At 41.4% G+C, this 21627-nt stretch overlaps 1 protein-coding gene across 1 annotated transcript in view; it reads left to right on the top strand.

The window, feature by feature from the left end:
* The window catches only part of CLVS2 (clavesin 2), a 52016-nt gene extending 30739 nt beyond the window's left edge, over positions 1-21277 (top strand). Inside the window, exons 3-5 of the mRNA XM_054196426.1 lie at positions 12202-12312; positions 15145-15365; positions 21190-21277. Of these exons, the coding sequence (XP_054052401.1) occupies positions 12202-12312; positions 15145-15365; positions 21190-21277 (420 nt within the window). The remainder of the gene's footprint in view (positions 1-12201; positions 12313-15144; positions 15366-21189) is intronic.
* The last annotated feature ends 350 nt before the right edge of the window (positions 21278-21627 follow it).

Raw genomic sequence — 21627 nt, 5'->3', positions numbered from 1 at the left:
ATACTGGCGGATATAGCTACTGCATTCTTATCACAAACCACTTAAATATTCATGCTGCTTTTAATTTTAGTGCTGAAAGGCTGTAGTGGATGTGATGATGCAGGAATTTGGGTTCAGAAAATGGAAGACTTTTTAATGCTTCAGCTATGTGTGAAGATTTATCAGCCGGGCTCCAAAATGAGCAAAGCTTTACATTGTCTATTTCAGTAAGTACACAGCCAGGATCTTTAAATGGCTAAGCATACAGCTGGATTCTGAGATCTAGAATGTGGCTTGAAATGTTGTTCATTCAGGAAGAGAACAGGTATTATAGATCTATAGTACTACAATGTACATATATATATACACATCAGCAGATTTCTTTGCCTGAATTGCCAAAAATAAGGGTGACAATGCAACATGTTAATAATGATCTTACGGTTATTCCAAGTGGGATTTATTACATTTAAGAGAATTTAAATGGATTATCTGTGCATTCCTTATTTCCCTGTGTGCTGGCAGTAGGCAGCCTGTCTCTCCATTGCCAGCATTTGGCTGAGTAATTGGCCCCTTGCTTGATCTGTTTTCCTTTTTTTTCCTGTATAGCTTATTCCAGTGCTTTCCCTTTTTAATATGGTAGCATCAAATTTGCTCAAGGTCTGTGAACTAATGTGGATTAAAAGTCAAGCAGCAGCAGCTCTAATACATAATTGATCTACCAGTAGGACACAAAGAACTGATTCTGGTTCCTAGATAGGAAATGCCTTCCTTTTTTTGTCCTACGCTGATAGTCTGAGCTATTAAATCTATTTTAAATTAAAGTGAATAGGCTACTGGAAACTGACAAATTATCCATGGTAATAAATTGTTTAAGAGATCAATTTGATGTTTGAGGCGTAATGATTTTTATACAAAGACACAGACACACACACATTCTATTTGACACATTCTTTTTAGATTTCGATGCAACTCTGTTCATTGGCAGTTGAAAATACCTGATGTCTAGCAAATGTTGTACACTTTGGGTCTGCATTTGTCTCTTGCTGTGAACCCACACCTGTTAATACCTAACAGAAGGTTTTGCTTGCTTAAACAATTTTTTGTAGAGGTGTGAGAGCTGTTTGACATGCTCTCCAGATACCCTCAACAACTGCATCCCTTTTCGAATGGACAGGTTGGAAAAGGCCGTGTCTACTTACATTAACATCGGCTCTGATTTTGCTTCGGCTTGTCACATGTCACTTTTCTTAGTTGCTGAGGAATGACTGTTGACTGTTCAGTTAAGTGGGGGTAGAAGCTTGTTTAAGGTTTAACGGTTAATGATATTCTCACTGAAGTGAGGAGCTCTGTATTTTCAGGCTCCTTTTGAGGTACGCGGGGCGGTCACAGCAGGGGGCATTTGCAGCTGTAGCATGAATGACAAGTGGACGATGGTTGCACGGTTGCGTGACTAATAGCATGTATGTGCCGGATGGCATGGCATGGTGCAGGGCATGGTGCTAATGGATGGGAAGCAAGCGACAGCCAACAGGGTGTCTCTGCCTTCCATTAAGTCCATTCAGGCATACCATATGTCATCGTCCCCGTACTGCAGGTTTAATTCTCCTGTTAGCATCAACCACTAACATTGGAGTGACAGTAATAGAAGAAAGCGGAAAATTTAAGCCATGCTGTAGAAGAGGGCTGCATATCAGAAGGTGGCCAAGTCAGAAAAGTAGAAAGGAAGGAGAGGGAAGTAGGATCTTTTTGTGCACATTCTTAAGCTGTCTGTGAAAAATAGGTTACGCTGGTTTAGTAGGTGATACAATTTGAATGACGTTTGAACAGTAGAGCAATGAACATTTTACAAACTATAGTTACAAATATTTAAAGATGCTACTTATGCAACAGCAGTATCTTTTGCTAAACAATGCTATATTTGGAAAAAGATACACTTTCAGATGCAGCTACCCTTTATTAGGTTGGTAGAGCTAAGAGCGTGGCACCAAACAGTCAGCCTCAAAATGGAAATTGAACTTCTTTCCTAGAGGTTTTGTTAATGAGCGGAGCTAATCAGAGTGTTGCAGGCTCTCCCTGCTCTGTCAGCTGCCTGCGTTGCCCTCTGTGACATGTGTGACAAGCTGGGCTCGCAGGTGGGTGTCGAGCCAGAACCGGGGGCTCGTTCCCAGCCTTTGGAAACGGAGCCTCTTCAGTGTTGTGCAGGCAGATTGGCAGCGGCTATATTTTCTAAATCCTGGTTCAGAGAGTGTGATGCACAAAGCTTCCGAGTTTTCAAGGAAGGTAAGCTTTCGTTTGGGTGGAGTAAGCCATGCACATTTTCGTCAGTCATTGAGTGCATTGCATAGGGTAACTATTAGCATCTACCTGCAAATCAGTTTTTTATTTAGTTTGAGAAGTCTGTCATCACATTGGTTGCTTTGGCTGGTGATGAACTTCAAAAATAGCACAGCTTTGGGAAGTGAATTGTTTTTTGGAAAATAGCAGCTAAAAAGACCTCATGTAGCCTCAGTGATTTTATATTTTTCATCAATGTCTGACTTGTTCATAACTGTGCACTCTTACGTGGTTTCCTTATGTTCAGAAGGACCCTCCTGTGTTTTGATTTGCGCCCATTGCCTTGGGTCCTGTCACTGAGCACCGCTGAAAAAAGCCTGGCTCCAGCTACTTATACCTTTCCTTCAGGTATTTATATACATTGATAAGAACCCCCTGAGTTTTCTCTCCTCCATGCTGGGCAGTCCCAGCACTCTCAGCCTCTCCTCATATAAGACATGCTCCATTCCCTTAGGCATCTTCACGGCCCTTTGCTGGACTCACTCCAGTATGTCCCTGTCTGCTTTCTACTGGGGAGCCCAGCACCGGACCCGGCACTCCGGGTGGTTTGAGAGTTCAGTTCTTTTTCTCTGTGGATATCCATGTAACATGGAATGAGGCTACTGCTGAGAAAACATTCACATAGGTTCCACTTTTGTCTTAGCAAGAAGAGATCTGCATTTCTGATTTTGATCTTCCAACTGCTTGGATATGAATTTTCAAGAGTTCCGAAAGTGTGCTTTTAGGATAGATTCTAGCATCACATTTATTCGTTACTGGCACATACTGATAGCAAAATAAACATATTAGCTTTGTCCTAGACATGTATGATAAAAACAAATAATTATTTATTTGCCCAGATATTGTGAATCTCTGTTTTTTTACTGGGAGTGTTTTCTTCATATCAGCTAACACGGAGGCAGCCTTGCTTGTATGGCTTTAAAAAGACAGGGGATTGATGTCTGAAGTTAGAATTCAGCAACAGTGATTTACGATCCTCCAGAGTAATAACTGGAATGACAGTTCTCCCTCAAACAATATTGAAATTCCCTGGGCTCCCAAGAGCATTTTTCGTGTGTATACCACCAGCAGTCGTTCAGCAGTGCAGCAGAAGAGGGAGGCTGAGGTGGAGTTACCTTGTAGGAAACGGTATCTTTTCACACACCTTTGTAAAAATAAAATGTAGCTGAGCAGTTCAGACTGAGGCCTTCTTGAAGCTGAAAGGCTGAAATAAATCTCCATTCTGTATTATGACAAAGCTATTTGAACACTTTTTGGAACTGGAAATAATTTTGTGCTGCTGGGAACTGACCTCTTGAAAATTTGTATGCTGCATAGTTCATGATACCTCTCTTTTAATAAAATATAATACTTATTATTGGATCTCCAGTCAGTTATTCAATTTCCCCAGTAATTTAAAGCTTAATTATGCTGCATTCTAGATCTCAGTGGCTGTCCTCAGCTGATTTTTCTTAAATCACTATCCCTCTAATTTTACAGTTCAGTTAAATTCTCAGGACTCTCATTTGCATGGAGTGACAGATTAAAATTGGATGGCTAAAGCGATTACTGCTCTTAGTGCCTACTGCAGTGATGGAGATTGATTCCTCATAGTATGAGGAAACATATGGCTCATGAAATAACTCTTGAATCACTACGGTTTTCAGTCTATTGTATAATTGTAAATTGAAACTGATAAAGTGGTAACCCAATTTTAATGCATCCTGTGTGAAACTGAGAGTCGCATTTTTGGGGGAGCTTGGGATAATAAAATTGTAGACAACAGCTCAGAGGTTCTCCGTTTCCAGGGAAAAAAGTGAATATTCTGGTTGGAGAATCGGTATCTTTTAACTCCGTAACTTGTTGGCACTGCGAAGCTACGCAATGCTGTTTGAAAGCTTCCACAACAGGGAAACTTGGATTTTTGCCTCTGTGCAGTATCTCTGTTCACCCTATCCACCTGCAGACCCGTGTGCCCCATTGCCTGGACAGCTATACTGATATACTGCTGAGGATAGTCAGTTCAGATGTAGTTTCTTGCAAATCTTGGCTGAAGGCAATCCAGAATTAAAAGTCCATAAACTGGCCTTGGTTCTTCTGGGAAAGTTTCAGTTGGGATGATATGCAGAAATTATATGGAAGGCATAAGATTTGGTATTTACTTACCCTATTTAAGTTTAAGTCTGCAAAATCTGTCTTTGACACGTGACTATAAAACTTGGGTCCTCCATGTAGGAATACTTTACATTTCTCTTTCCCTGCCTTTCTGTGCAAGTTTTGAAGAGGGCCTAGAAGAGGAACGTGATGAATCTGTTTTTCTCTTGTGCATCATAGTAATTTCTCTATATCCCTCCCTGAATTAATTTATTCTCTTCTCATTTCCTCTGCTCCTCAATTTTATCTTATTTCTGTGGTTTCTTCCTTGTCATTGTTTCTTTCAGTCATTGTCCTAACATTATCCTAAGATTTCCCTTCCTTCCTTTTGCTAGGAAGCAAATGCGAGAGAGTATAAGAGATCACGTTGTGATTGAATAAAACAGACCAAATAAGTGTAGCTCCCCTAAGGCAATTCTAGGTAAGGTACTGTTTAGCCTACTCACGTTTGGACGCAGTTGGGCACAAGGCAGGGGCTATCTGATAACTACTGATGCTCCTCTCTGAAATGGCCTCAGGGCCGTGGAGGCTTTCTACATGATGAAAAGCATCATGACAGTAGTCTTGTGGTCAGGGGTCTCTGCAGAGGCCAAGGGCAGTTAGGGCATCAGGGTAGCCTCGCTGACAAACAGAGGGTGACTTCAGGATGAGGACGGTACAAGCTGAGATGCTGGTGTGGCATTTCATTTCCTCCTCCACAGTCCCTGGCCAAAGATTTTTGCCTTCAGGAATGAGAGTATGCCATTTTTACGAACAGTAATTTTGCCCATTATTTTTATTCCACCAGCATTATGAAGGTATTGTTACTATATTTATGCACAGTGGTTTGCAGTATAGTGTTTTTTCCATTTATCTGTAATCTTAATCTAATAAGACATTCACAAGCTGCCTGGAAAATGGATTTTTCTCCCCCTATGGGAATTTCCACAGAAGAAATCACTATCTGATAATTGCCTATTGTAAAGAATGATTTTCATCACAGGAAAAGAAAACAGTATAGAAGAACCTGCTTCTACCATCTTTCTTAACTTTTTCCTGGTTTTGCCAATTTGGAAACAGCATCATGCTGTGAAAAGGTTTGCGTTTTGATTCCCCCCTGCCTTTTTAATATCTCATGTTCCAAATGAAGTGTTACTTAGAATTAAAAAAGATACAGCGTTTGTAGTTGAAGACAGAATTGCCCTCGCAAAACAGCATTTTTTATTTCCTCTTTAAAATTAAGGCCTTCATTTTTCCAGGTTCAAACTAAACAAATGAGACAAGGGAAATAAAATACCCAAACCCCCAAGCCCCTGTCAAAACAAGCAAAAATTGCTAAAAGAATTTCACACAATTTCTAATTAAAACTTTTAAAAAAATCAGGCCAAAACCTCTTGAAGTTAATTTGCAAAAATAAAGTAATTCCAAATGAAAATTAGAGGGTTTATACAAAATATTGTCTTTATCAAGCCCTTCTAATTAAAAAAATTAGAGTGATCTGAGCCCTTTATCCAAATAGTGGAAGCACAAAATCTATGTAGATTTTTAATTTTATTATATTTATATATAAACATGCAGACACGTGTTGTCAGATGGCTTTTAAATCCCTATCCACCTAATTAATTTAACCAATATATAATTTTTATGAGTAGCATATTGAAGTGAAAGATGGAAGATTATTTGAAATTAAAACAGATACTTCAATAAAAAGAGCAATATTCTCACTGGATGGATACCATCTCTCTCTCTTCTCAACTCATTCAATTTAACATATTTCTATATGAGCTGTAAGATAAAATGACTAATAGAAATGAAAAGGAGGACTGCCAAAAGTCAAATTGCTTCACTGGAAGCTTCTTAGTAAAATGACAACATCCAGTTCTAGATAATTAAATCTTATTTGGTAGGAATGTCACTGAATGATGTTAATTTGCCTTTAGGTAGGGCTCTTTTGGTTGAACACAGTAACAAAAATTTATTTGGGCACTTTTTGTTTGTCTTAGAAATGGTTCAACATTGTTTAATAAAAATGAAAAGCTCAAGCTAGGAGAGAAAAACGTCATAGTCACCATTGAAACCTGAAATTCTTTTTGGATCTGAACCTTAAAGGGCTTTAACACAGAGGGACAGAGGTGAAGTCTCCTGTTGTTACAGACAACCTGAAGCTTAGCTTCCTCATAATTTAGTAATCTTTGTCTCAAAATGAGGTAGGTTGCTTATTCCCCCCCAGACTTGTTGGATATTTGATGATTCAAAGCTGTCCACCGCTTTCCAGTCTAGCTGTGTTCATGATGAACTTGTTCTCATTTGTTTGGGTGTCAGTGTTCTTTATTCTCCCTAGTGTGTTTATAGATAGCATCTGCCTTCCAGTATTTGTTTTCATAAACAAAACAATCAAAACTCTTTTAGACTGCACGTTTTCACTTTTCAGTCTCTTCATCATCCTACCATACCACTGGATAGGGTCCCAGTCTGAGGTCATGCCTTGAGCACAGGTGATCAGTCTGGACACACGGGTTATTTTGTTTTGAGGCATTGCAATTACCCTTGTCATGGATGGATGCCCGCAGGAAGTTTGGTATTAGGAACGCCTTACTCTTTCATACCTTCAGTGAAACTTACAGTTTGGGAGTAAGACTTGGGTTTCCTTTCCTGATGTGGATGGCTGTGGCTCTTGGTTCCTCTGGTAATTCAACTCTTGGAGTATTAAGGAAGTGAAATATTCTTTCTGATCAGAGCCTTTTCTTTCTGTGATTTTCCATGATTTCCTCTTTAACGTGCTAAAAATTAAGTTTAGTCGTGGTGCATCTTGCATCAGACAGAATGTTTCAGTGTCTTTCTAGTGGAGCCTTCCATTATGAAGGTACTTTTTTTGGTTCATCGTAATGACTTTTTTTTGTCTCCCTGAAGTGCTTGACTTTTTGAAATAGCTGGAGGAGACCTGAATTTGTTATCTTCAGGAATAACTCTCAAGTGACATTTAAGATATTAATTTAATATGCTATCTTTCAGTTTGTGATTTTTGTTAGGAAGATGCAGTTTTCCCAGTTTTGACTCTGCAGCCTCTTGTCGCCTGCAGATGCTATGGCCTGAACTCATCACAGCACTCAAACACAGCCTTTAGTAAACGGCGTTCATTATATTTGTCTAGACAGTCCTTTGAAGAGTGCCTCTGGACCGTCCGCCAAAACACTTTCACTACCCATAAGGACAGCAAACCCTCAAACAGACCCCAGAGCACATGTTCCCAAGCACTCTTGTGGTGTTAGTATGTGGCAAGGTGTTTCCAGAAGGGCTGTTTGCAGGTGATGCGCAGCACGCTTGTGAGACCCTGGTGTGGCTGGGCTGCCAGTGCACCTTCGGGCACACAGCGGTCTCACCAGCTTCTAAGACTACACTTCTAAGAGCTGTACAAACAAATTTGACTCCAGTACTGATTTCAGCTAGGGGGGGAGGCTAATGCTTTAAAGGCAGGTTTATAGGTAGACACAATACCCAAGGTGTGGAGAATGCTGTGGGTTTTAAGAAGTTCTTTAATTTTTTGCATTTGGTAATGATGAAAAAGGTGGGCCATTTTTATTATCTCTGTGATAACAGTTCTGACACCACTAAGACTCACGCTGATTTTCATTAGGAATTTGTCACTTTCCTCTCTTAGGTACTATTGAAACTGTCATATACTGGTTTTGTTGTAATATTTTCTGCGGGCCGCAGCGGAGAGCAGGACCCTCTATGAAAGCCTGAGAGCTGGCTCAGGTGATGGCTGAGTCCAGCACAGGGTGGGATGTGGTGCTCAGCAAGCAGAAATCTGGCTTCTTAGCATGTGCCAAGGGCGGCAGCAGGCAACAGCGGCTGGGTCCTGAGAGAGGAAGCTTGTGGAGAAGACAGGTTGGATGAGTGATGTGTGGCAGAGAGATAAAACTGCTGTGCCGTGAGGGAGCGGAACCATGACATCAGAGATGGAAACTCGGTGAGGCGGTTTGCTTGGGATCGTTCTCCAATGGTGGCTTCTAGATGATCGAGGAGAGGTCAGTTACTGCCGTGCACGGGCAGTCTCCTGGTCCTGCAAACAGAAGTGTAGGGGTCTGCCTCTTCCTTGGCAGCCCGCTATTATTTGTCACTTGTAAGCCTTGTATGGCGAGGACTGTGGTCCCTAATAGTAACTACCTGCTTGCCTGTGTCTGTGGCATGGCCACATCCCAAATTGTGTTCAACAGAGGCACGCTTAGGTTGTGGTCTGCTGCATAAACAGAGGTCATTGTGAACACTAAAAAAATCCACACACTGTGTACATATAATTAGTTCTTTTTAGTGGCTTGGTAATGCCCCATCAGGTTTATTGCTTTTCCAGTCAAATGTACAGCTCGCTTCATGGCTGATCTCCATTTCTTACTGTTTTCTGGCATGGGATTCCTTTTACTTAGCATTCATGTGATTCCTTTTACTTAGCATTCGTGTGATTCATGGATTACAGACTTTTCTGTTGAAGTGCAATATGTCTGCAGAGGCAGTTGTGGCTGCCACCACGTTTGTGACTTAATCTATGCAAAAAACCCACAAGAATCAATGATTTGGAAGAAATTCCTACCTGCTGTTGGTGTAGGCTGGCCATCTGTCTGGCAAATCCCCATGTGGAAGTCAGATCTGTCTGAGAAGAGCCAGACAACCTTCTGACACCTGTTTCTCCAGCAGCTGTAGTTGCTTATTCCACTTTTTTATTTTCTCACCAGGTGCTGTTGAGATTGGGTTTTAGATCTGCGTTCAGCAGCTTTTGAATTCTAGTCCCAGCACTGTGTAGAGTGGAGGATCATTGTGACCAAATCACCCTTTCTCTCTCCAGGCCCAAATATTGGGGGTTCCTAATTGCACCTTAGGAAGTGGTTCTGGATTTGGGCACCTCAGTTCACTCACAGAAATTGATAAATACCTGACTTCTTTAGTCAGTTCTGGAAAATGCCTTTAGAATTGCTGAAAAACACGGAGACAAACTGGCTTTTAATATCAAGTGGCATCTTCTATTTGAGGATCATTCCACATATATTCATGATCTTCCATGTACATTGTTACCAAGATGCAGGAAAAGATAGTGGAGGTGTCAAAGTGGTACTTTCTAAAGCTACTCCTTATATCTGCTAGAAATTTAATATCTTTATAAAGACACTGAGTATTGACAAATCATCCCTTCTGAGCCCGCGGTAGAATACAAATAGCTTTGGCTCTCGGCTCTGAATCTGTGTGTGTGCGTGGCTGTTTGCCTGTTGAGATCTTCTCATTCACAAATTGTCCTCAATTTCTGTGGGAGACATTTTTTGAGCAATATAGAGCAAACATTTCATAACTTGGTTTGTGTAAGTTTTGGGGCACTTACGTTAATTTAAAAGCTTATAAAATCACGCAGGAAGGCACGCAGCCAGGAACGGACAGTTTGCTTTGCTGTCTTCCATAATGCTCACATTATGAAAAGCGTTTGACCCCGATGAGGCTTAACACAGTTACCATTCCAGAGTTAACTCTTAAGATATCTTCAAAGACATCTAGATGAAACTAGCAAAAGATGTCTTTTGCAGCTCTAGTGTGTGCTCTTTTGTGCGTGCTACATAGCATGCTGCACCGGACTTCTTTGCTGGAGCAGCAGCCATCACAAACCAAATCAAGACAACCTCCTGCAGATGAATGGTTGGTATCTCCTGCAACTAAAGGTTAAGGTGTCATCCAGTGATTTATCCTTCCTAATGGATTCGTGGGGTTGCTGTGATAGGGACATAATTTACTACCTTCTGTACATCAGAGGTTGTGTTCTCAAAATGGTGTTTGGGGATTTACGATATTGAACTGGGTGAATTACATGTCAAATTATCAACCATCCTGTTTGACGTTTAGTCGGCACTGACAGGAACTAGGCATTTAGCAAGATGAGGCTTCTGTAACACAGTCTTTCAACTGGATTTTTTTATTTCAAGGCCACTGTTAATCAAATGTTTCTGGAGAAAATCTGTAAAACAGACTGTTAATTGCACTGACTGTTGTGCTGTGGCCAGCCAGATGTTAGTGGTGTGTGATGTAGCTGTCATCCTCCCTGTAGATCATTGTTAAGGCGTTGCCTCCTTGATGGAAAATATTTCATCTGGTAATCCACCAAGTTGTTGCAATTTGGAGGCAGGTGGCGCCCTCATGTACAAAACCCTGGGGTTAGGCGTTCCTGCCAGTATTTGAATGGTACTTTTGAGAGGAGCGAGTGACCCCTTCAGAGGCTTCGTTATTCCCACAACTCTGTACACAGAACTAAGGAGGTTTTTTGGCATATGCACTTTTTCAAAGCATATTCCTATCTGGGAACATTTCATTGATGATTTCCTTCCTACAGTTCCTGCCTTCCTTAAGTTCTTGATGGGTTGGTATAGCTTATGACTTTTTCTTGGCCGTTTTTTTGCTGTGTGCTGTATGGCCTTAAATCAGTATGCTTCAAATGTGGATTATATCTAGGCTGTTGAATGCTTCTACGTGGCCTGCTATCTTGTCTCCAGAGGAGACAAAATAGATCTCTCTGCACGAAGTGCCCCATCTCACCGTTTGATTGCCTCCTTTCGAGCCTCTGATCCCACTGACACAGACCTGAAGCTGCCTTTAGTGCATCCACACAGGAGGAGAAGGAGGTGTAGCTGGGGAACATGTCCTTGTTTGTACCTGTATTGTAAAGCCAGAGATTGGAATTGCTGCTGTTGTGAGGAATCTGGTTTTGATCTAGGTGACTACCATGGTTGCCTAGAGGGGGCCACCTGTTGAATAAGGGTTCAGATGAAAGCCGTTCACTTAATAAGCCTGTATGCCTGAACACCGAGAAGGTTCTGACATAACCCCTGAAAACAAAAGAGGACATGCATCAATTTACGTACCTGTTTACTCCTCCTGCTTCCTTGCTCAGTGCTGTAACTCCAGGCAACTTGGGAGACAGCAGCAGCTTTTTGCATTGGTTGAGCGTATGATCAACCAGGCAAAGACAAAATGAGGACACACAGTGAATTTGGCAAAGGTATTCCAGGGCAGAGTGGCTGCCCTCTTCAGACTGCCAAACCCTCTGGCATATTCTTGACTTAGAAATTGAAAATGCAAATCAGAATCTTTCCTGGTGAGTTGTCTGCCCCTTGTGTTTTTCAGCAAGAAAAGTCATTGCTTCAATACAGATGTGCTATCCTTACATTTAAGCTCCCAAAAGGCCCCTGACTATGTGACGAGAATTACTGTCATGGATATTGCATAACAGTTTATGCAGCATGTTTAATGCATTTTCAGTTTTATGAAATATGGATAATATTGGAGACATTTTAAATAGTAGTTTAGATTTACACTTTCTTTTTAAGGTGGAAACGAAGGACATTTCTAGTGCTCTTCAATGACGCTGGAAGAGTTGAGATGGTTACTATTAAAAATGAATGAAATCCGTAGAAGTGGAAAAGAGAAAAATATATTGCATAGATGGATTATGGTCAAACCATTAATGTTTAAAGCATTTCTGGAGTTTAGAAATGACGTGCCTTTATTTGAATGCCACAGCTGTCTCAGTACGCTTCCTCCCTGCTCTCTCCAGGGCATGTTGCTGCTTGGTGTTGAAGTTGAATGGACACAACTGAGAGGATACAATTTTGAAGAATGTTTCTTCTTGTTTAAGGTTTATTATTGAAATGAAAGCATTCAGAAAAAAAAAAAAAAGATTTGATGCATGTGCAACTTCTACTAAGAGTCAATTCACATTGTATGTATTTGTTTTGTGACATTCAGGACAGCTTCCCGGCTCGGTTTGGAGGAATACATTTCGTCAATCAGCCGTGGTATATCCATGCTCTCTACACAGTTATACGGCCCTTTTTAAAGGAGAAGACACGAAAAAGGGTATTCTTTTGTTTAATTGTCCATTACCTGGCAGTTACAGTCAGCAGATGTATCATACTCTAATAAAGTAGATATACAGAATATATCAGCTTGCTCTTGGTGGAAAGTATTTAAATACATCTGCATTAAATGCATCTTTAACTGTTTTAGGAACTTTTACAGCATTATCCTTCAAGAAGACAGTCAAACAGTGCACTTAAGTATATTTTAAAATGTAAGCATATGCTTTCTCCTGGGTTTTATAAAAATTATTGTCAACATTACAGCTTCTATTAAGTTTCTATTAAATTAATTTCAATTTCTATTAAAATTATTTGTGTCTGTCTTTTAAGAGCAGAGGTAGTGAGTATGAAGTCCTTTCCTAGTGTGATTTCCTTGACATTAGGATGAACTAAAATACACAGCTGGTGTATCGTAGTTTGCAAATACTGATTTGGATGAAAGTCAATGAAAGGAAATTTGTGTGGATGCATCTGTGCATAAGCACGAGCAGCCTCTGAGATGTTGCTGAATTTGCAGCATTTGCATCAGTGCAATTAAATTAGAGCTTGGTGGTGATAGCACATAGAATGATATTATTTCTGTAACAGGAAGTTTGTCATCCAGGAAAACACAATCAGCATCATGTACAGAGCCAATATAAAGAATGTGAAGATTTTTTTTTTTTTTGATGGGATCAGCTTTGTAAGCAGCTCTGTATTTTCTCTCCTCAAACACAGTCGACAAGGCCACAATGATCCTTGGCGTTTAGCTGTTTTTTACTGACAGATTATGCTTGAGAGGCCTCTGGTTTTCACAGATTTTGAACTATAGATCACAAAGCCTTTTATGTAATATCTGTTATAAATATGCAAATGAAGACCCATTTTGCAGGATTCAGTTGCACTCCGTTGACTGCAGCTTCAACAAAGAACATTATAGTGCCAGATACGGGGCCTTTTTCAGTCAAGTACTGTGTATGCATAACCAAGGAGTAAGTACAGCTCATGGGCGTGTTACAACATTAAAAATAATTGACAAGGCAGTTGAACATGGGTGCTTATCAGTTAGCATCTAATTTTTTATTTAGACACCTGAATCAATGGCATATATTTTAGAAATGCTGACTTTTTACAACTGTTTTTGTCAATACTGAATACCAAAAAGTAGTAGTCAGGTGGTTAAATATTGGTTTTAGAGTCCAAAACTTAATGTCAAAATGTGAAAATTATGCCCAGCACATAAAATTTAAAATCAGCTTTAAAAAAACCATGAGACAGAACAAATAACTGTGAAAAAAACCCCAAACCCAGCAGCATTCTCTTCAGAATTTTAGCAGGCTCGCTATTTGTCTGTTGCATTTATCATGGATTATTTTTTATTTTTTAATATATGTCATATTAAGCTTCCCGTCTCCACAGCTGACTGGAAGATGGGCAGAAATAAGCCGTACAAGACGCATATATTTGGTCTTTTTGTCTTTTGAATTTACCTCTTGATAAGTATGCTAAGGGTATAGCTGTCCAGAGAAGTCCCTGCAAGGGGAAGTGGAATGTGAATCGATAACGCTTGAGGTCTGTCTGTGCGCGCACCCCTGCCTGCCCCGTGGGGACCGAGAGGCAGCCTACAGCTGCTAGGAGGCAACCTACAGCTGCTAGGAGGCAACATCCTACCTTGCCTTCCTGGCTGCTTCTGTGCTAGTCAGTTACACAGGGTTGGGCACTGCCATTCCTCCAGTTTAATTGTACAGGCACTTGCTGGCAGGGCACTGGCCAGTGCCAGCTGGTGCTTTCTTAAGACGTTGCCCAGGAACAATTTGGAGACAGCATGGACCAGTGAGCAGCATGGATGAGGTGAGCTTGTTCTGGAGATGAAAGAAGTTTAACCATATGGATGTTTGTGTGCCATGGCACTTGCTCCTAGTCCCAAAGGGTGTATCCTGGCCCATCTTACTTACTAGTCTAGACATAGCTGCTGTGAGCTGTGTAGCCGTACCCAAGAGCAGGTATTTCCTCCCGTGGAAAGTCTGCAGGTCCCTTGGGTCTGTGGGAGAAGGCTGTCCAAATCCAGAGGTGCTCTGTTTCTAGTGCTCATTGGTCACATGTTCCAGATCTCTGAGGAGAAACAATAAGGTTAAAGATAAACATAAATACAAGTATTCATATGGCATATTAATAGACATATATATAACTGTAAAGCATATAGGAAAATCAGTCTACCAAAACATTGATGGAAAATATCAAGTTGTCCACCAACTATTCCCTCATTCTTGTCACAGAAATTATTTTACTATTATTACATACTTCATATATTGTGAAGTACTGATGGTAGTTAGTAGTATCACCATATTAAATAAGAAAATATTTCCATTTCCAGTGGAGTTTTCATTACACTGCACTATTTATCTTATTTATAGAACTCACGGCTGGATGCTGAAAGTCAATAAATATTCCATAATGTATATGGTGAATATTAATTTCATTTATTATTTATGTTCTTAATTTATTTACTTAATTTAATTCACAGGATTAGGGAAAGCAAATAACAAAAGATAGGCAGTCTGTCTGTCCAGTCTTCAGTCTGGCTAGTTACCTGGCATCGGTTCTTACCCTCCTTAGGCCCCTCGTGCTGCAAACATTTTAAGTCATTTATGCTGAAGTCACTTTATAGGTTTATGAGCATATTCTGGCCGTGCTTAAGGCAGAGGCAGTGTGTGCATTGGTGGCCATCTCGGTTAGCCCAACACAGCCAGATAATTGGAACTGTACAATATCCTCTAATAATGATGATGTAATTTGGGCTTTGATGATTTTTGTGATACTGCTTTGTTTTTACCTGCATGTGTACATACAGATATTCCTGCATGGTAATAACCTCAACAGCCTGCATCAGCTAATACACCCTGAGATCCTGCCTTCAGAGTTCGGAGGAATGTTGCCTCCCTACGACATGGGAACGTGGGCAAGAACACTGCTTGACCATGAATACGATGATGACAGTGAATGCAATGCGGACTCTTACAACGCTCCTGCAAAGGACATAGAAAAGGATCTCTCTCCCAAATCCATGAAAAGGTGGGTTAAAGGTACTGTGGTCTTCTAGTATTGCCATGAGGTTAACATTTGCCTTCCTCTTTTATGAAGTTGCAGGTAATTCCCTCAGTTTATTACAAGGATCTTTTTTTTTCCTTTAAGAAGATCACTCTTCATTATAGACCATAGTGTTGATTATTACGCACGTGAGTTGTGATCTCATCACAGCTGATTATTTTTACAGTGCTCTATGGGTAGTGTGTGCAGTACTGTTTTTGGAATAAGCTGATATGTCACCCCAGCCTACAGTATGTATTAGAGAGACAGTGCTAGCTGCAGTCAGCCTCGGTGCAGAGGGTCAACTGGGGCCAATTATGCAGTCGAGTGGTGATGATGACTCTTACCTTCCTCCATCTCATAGGCCGGTGCCTGGTATCCACCAGCCTGTAGGTGCCAGGACATTGACAGCGTCTGAACTGTCAGTCACAGTGACTGCACACAACATGAGCAAATGTAGTGAGGAGAACCAGGACAAAAACCAGTGCCACTTGTTATACTCGACTCTGGCAAACATCCTGGTGTTCTGATATTCTTCTCTTTGAGAAGATAATTGCTTGCTGCATTTTGCTATTCAAAAAGAAGTAAAGTATAGGAAGGGGTTAGTTACCTCTCCAGTAACTATGGAAGCAGTGAGGTGATTCACTTGGGAGGGATAAACCTGGTCCAACCTTGCCAGGGCAGTAGAAGAGAAAGGGTAAAGCTTACAGCAGGGGGATAGAAAAAGTTGAGCAGTGCAGCAAAAGTCAGAGTGCAGCTCATAAAGGGTAGCACTAGTAATGAATTAGAAAAGAATAGACAGGACAGAAAACAATATTAAAATTAAGTCATTAAAATTAAGTCAGAATATGCTAAGCTGAGAATTCATTTTCAGGAGATGGCATTTGATGCAAAAGGGAGAGAGACTCTGGAAGCAAATCAAATAGGATAAAATTTTTTCAGAGTCCTCAGCTAGGAAGATGATTTTGGCTGGAAAATTTTGTATAGACTGGGGAGGACAGCGCGGTTTGAAAGGCAGATATTTTTTTGGAAAATAGAGAGGAAACAACAGGAGATTGCCATAGGAATAAAAAAGAAAAAAAGCAGTGAAGTTTAAGGATTGTCTGGGTGGGTGGATGAGGGGAGAGCAGTGGATGTTGTCTACCTTGACTTCAGCAAGGCTTTTGACACTGTCTCCCATAATATCCTCAGAGGTAAGCTTAGGAAGTGTGGGTTAGATGCGTGGACAGTGGGGTGGATTGAGAACTGGCTGAATGGCAGAGCTCAGAGGGTTACGATCAGTGGCGCAGAGACCAGTTGGAGGCCTGTAACTAGCGGTGTTCCTCAGGGGTCAGTACTGGGTCCAGTCTTGTTCAACATTGTCATCAATGACCTGGATGAGGGGACAGGGTGTACCCTCAGCAAGTTTGCTGTTTACACAAAACTGGGAGGGGTGGCTGACAGAGCAGAAGGTTGTGCCGCCATACAGAGAGACCTGGACAGGCTGGAGAGTTGGGTGGAGAGAAACCTTATGAAGTTCAACAAGGGCAAGTGTAGGGTGCTGCACCTGGGGAGGAATAACCCCATGCACCAGTACAGGTTGGGGGCTGACCTGCTGGAGGGCAGCTCTGTGGAAAGAGACCTGGGAGTCCTGATGGACAACAGGATGACCATGAGCCAGCAATGTGCCCTTGTGGCCAAGAAGGTCTTCTGGGGTTCATTAAAAAGACCATGGCCAGCAGGTCGAGGGAGGTCATCCTCCCCCTCTACTCTGTCCTGGTGAGGCCACATCTGGAGTACTGCGTCCAGTTCTGGGCTCCCCAGTTCAAGAAGGACAGGGAACTGCTGGAGAGTCCAGCAGAGGGCTACAAAGATGATCAGCGGACTGGAGCATCTCTTATATGAAGAAAGGCTGAGAGACCTGGCTCTGTTTAGCCTGGAGAAGAGAAGACTGAGAGGGGATCTCATCAATGCTTATAAATACCTAAAGGGTGGGTGTCAGGAGGATGGGGCCAGACTCTTTTCAGTGGTGCCTGGCAACGGGACAAGGGCAATGGGCACAAACTGGAACATAGGAAATTCCATCTCAACATGAGGAAAAACTTCTTTAAAGGTAACAGAGCACTGGAACAGGCTGCCCAGAGAGATTGTGGAGTCTCCTTCTCTGGAGATATTCAAAACCAGCCTGGATGCATTCCTGTCCAACCTGCTCTAGATGACCCTGCTTTGACAGAGGGGTTGGACTAGATGACCTCTGAAGGGCCCTTCTAACCCCTACGATTCTGTGATTCTGTGATTTTGTCTTGAAAAAAACCTACAGTGCATTGGAAGTGGGAAATGGCAAGAGACTGGATAGGAATGAATTAGGATAAGGCGAAGTTAAAAAACGTCCTGAAGCCATATGACAAAGATGCAATTAACACAAGTAATGGAGAAAAGGGGACAGCAAAGTGCCAGGGGAAGGGGAAGAGTGAGCAATACATTTATATGTTTTGCCCGTAATACAAGACTTATGTGACAATAGAGAAGCTGTCTTGGAGAGAAGGGTGGAATTTAGGGGCTGAAATGCAGAAGTCTTACTGTTGCAAAACGAAGTCATGAGAGTAAATAGCTTCATCCAAGGATGCAAAAATAAAGTGTGAGAGGGCTGTGACAAGACCTTTTGGAGCAGACTTTTCCAGACTATTCTGGGCAGGCACATTATTAAATGGAAAAACAGCGGATTGACCAGATTCTTCATTCTTTCTTGAAGAATTTTTATTCTCATTTAACTTGTGCTTGAAAAATCCTTCATGCAGAATTACACTTCAGTGTAAGCTTCAAATTGACATTCCATCGGTCTGGGTTAGCTGACACAGTGGGAGACATACTGCAGAAAATAAGCATGTTGAAATTTGTGTCTACGTAATATTGAACTGAAATTTCCTCACCTTCTTCGCATTCTTTTTCAGTTAGCATGCCTGCAGCACCTGCTGGAATCCTCCTTCCCTGCTGTTGGAGATAAAAAGTACTAAGTAGACTTACTGTGCTAGTACCAAGTAGAAGGGAGTAGTAGTAAGATGGACAGAAAGTCCCAAGGCTTCGATGTATTAAGTGCACAGACTGTGTTAAAACAGAAATAAGAAGTTAAGGTAAAACAGATAAACTCTATTTCATTAAAAAATAAACTTAACCTGAATTTGGCTCCTGGTGGATTGTTTCTCTCAGTTTAAACCCACACTCAGTGTGGTATGTTAGTGCAGAAGAAGGTTTTTAACGTATAAAAACCCATGACAGTAAATCAATGAAAAGGACTTAACTTCTGAGAACAAATTTCACAAGTGTCTAACAGATCTCCAACAATTATCTTGTTTAATTTGGCATGCCATTTTAAAATTAGTTTATTGCTCTGAAAGAATATCCTTCTTAAACCAATTCTGCTGAGAATTCACTTCTTTGTTACTCATTTTTGCCTCCACATGAACCACTGATGTTCCTCCAGTTCTCCTCGAACTTTTGGTGAATTGGATGACCTCTACTTGAATGGAAGGCTGATCGTGGGGAGGGTGGTGGAGATAAGGAGGAATTAATCCCCCCTGTACCACAGACATCTGGGGAGAACATGTTCACATCACGTGGCGCCATTGCAGCTGTCTCAGCAGTCGTGTTTAGCCTGTGGCTGTGTCCACCTGTGGCTTTCATGGCTGAGGCACCCAGCTGGAGACCTGCATCCTCTTCTCACCTAACCCTGCAGGGCAGATGTCGGTGTTGATCAGCTTTTCAGAGTATCCGTGTGTGACTTTGGTTCTTTACCTCTGCAATGGGGCTTTGTAGTACAGCTCTGTCCCGCTGTGCTTTGTGAGAATTAATTCAGTAATGTCTGTAAAGTTATTTGTGAGACGTGGATAGAAGGCGCTATAGACTTACACTGACCTTTTTTGCTTTACATACCTTCATTCATGAATTGCTGCTGAATGAAATGAAAAATGACAGTAAATGTTGGTTTAAAACTGAATGAAAACTATTTCTCGCTCTTCTTCAAGGCATTTAGGCTCCTGAGCTTACAACCCGTAGATCAGGTTTTGTGCAGTTTCATTTTCGCATCTGCCTTGGCATTGGAGAGTTTGGAGGCCCTGGGCATTTATGTCCAACACTGCCTCACTGGGAATTTGAGGCCAGGTTTGCAGCCTTTCTGGCTCGCCTTCACTTCCCCAGTTGAGAACTGGAAACCTTGGCTTCTCAAACATTGGCAGTGGAGGAAGAGGCTCAGTCTTCTATTAGTGCTTACATTCAGGTGGAATACTTTGAAATTAGTATGCTTCCATAGTACTTTTTATCTTGATGAACTGGATTTTCCAGGAGTACAGCTTCCCACCAGCAAATTTTCAATCAGCTTTGCCTTGGAATGGTGCCTTGTGAGGATTTTAAAAGAAGCATTTTTAATTCAGTGGTTTAGTTTTGTGTCTGAGGAACTGGACAGCATTCTAGATCAGGGTTATTGTACAGTTTTAATTAAAAAACTTTAATTATGTTTATCACAAGAGAGACCATCATATTTTTAAAGCTAATTTTCTTGATTTTAGCATTAGTAAGAGAATGTGGTATTATTAGAAAACATCCTTGTGTTTCAAGTTTTGACCTAGGCTTTAATTCAGATGGGTTTTTTTCTTGTGTTTTTGAAGATTTTCTTTAGATTTTTTGAGAAAGGCCACATATTGTCTCCTGCTACCAGCCTCATTCATTGTTTTCAGTGGATGATGGCAGTTTATAAGAGTGGGGGATTGACTGTGTTTTAGGGGAGGTCAGAATTCATAAAGGTTTTTCTATGTGCTGTAGCCCTCCAAATGGGCAAATCTGTAGCACTGTGCTGCAGTCAGCAGTGGCTTCTACTGATCAAAAATAGGTGCCGGCATTGTAGAGATGTACATATGCTCTAGCCAGCTCAAATCTTTACAGAAAGGAAGAGAAATGGGCATTTCTAGCATGAGATTCATCTCACTAAGGGAAACATCTAACAAGGTTTGCTTTTACTGTACCCTTGAAGCGTCTGCTTTTTGACAAACTGGGACGTAGGTCGTTTAAGACCCCGTCTTAACGCTTGGGACTTTGTTTTTAACAGAGCATTTTGATTTTGCTGGAGGCTGGGGTTTCCTCTTTTACCCTCACACATAGCTGTTGCAGGGTACCAGTATCAGTGTTATGCCTCTGTGCTGAATCAGAAAATCTGGAGAAATTTTACAATCATCACTGAATTTGCCTTTACCATCCTTCTCGTCTCTGTTCAGTTGAGCTGATAAGTGAGTCTGACAGATGTGTCCACTGCTCCAGAAATCCTGCTGGCCATGGCAGGGTTCCCTAGGGTTGGCTTAGGAGCTTGCACTGTTGCATTTAAGAGCTATTCAGAAAAGGAGCAACTTGTGCTTCCAGCTAACACATGCCACTAATTGCAGCGTGCCATTAGCCAGCTGGGTGGCTGCATTGTACGTTCTCTACCAGCCCGGTACCATATAACCTTCTGGTAGAGAGGATCAGTGCTTAAGCCGGTACAAAAGACAGCTTAGTTGGCCCTCTGTTGTGTGCTGGAGATGCACCCTGTTTCACTGAAGAAAAGAAGACCCACCTTATTCCACCTTTTGCTCCTATATCCACAAACCAGCACTAGAGCCCTTTAGAGCCATGTGATCACTCCATAAGGGTATTTTCTGCCCATCTGCCATGATCAGATGCTTGGGTAATGCTATACCATTATTTTTAAGCCCTGGCGGAAATTAAAGTAAACAGAAGAAAGCTGAGGTTTACCCTCATTTTTCTTGATCTAGAAATGTCAAGTAAACACGGTATCCCTCTGCAGGTCTCAGTCGGTTGTGGATCCCGGGGTGCTGAAACGCATGGATAAGAATGAGGAAGAAAACATGCAGCCTTTGCTTTCACTTGACTAACAGTTCCTGAGCATCGGACGTGAACCAAGGTGGAAGGCACTGCCTCTCAGCAGCGAGCAAACCATTGGGAAAGAGACTACCAGCTGGAATCCTATTTACTCATGTTAATGTAGCATAATGGCAGCAGGCAGCAGGTTTTACTATTCTGCCTGAATTCTGGATGCCCTGGGGTGAAAAAGAAGAGGAGAAAAAAAGGAAAATAAAATGAAATAAAAAATAAAGAGGAATCAGTAATTTATTCTGTAAGTGCCAACTTGTTTGTAAATACAATATAATCCTCCAATTTGACTTTGTAAGTTATGGTAAAGAAATGCTATGGTAATGAGTGACTATTAAATATGTCAGTGAAG

Source organism: Rissa tridactyla, chromosome 3, assembly GCF_028500815.1.
Source record: "Rissa tridactyla isolate bRisTri1 chromosome 3, bRisTri1.patW.cur.20221130, whole genome shotgun sequence".
Classification (NCBI taxonomy): domain Eukaryota; kingdom Metazoa; phylum Chordata; class Aves; order Charadriiformes; family Laridae; genus Rissa; species Rissa tridactyla.
Note: the sequence above shows the minus strand (reverse complement) of the source record. Positions and strands in the feature narration are given on the sequence as shown.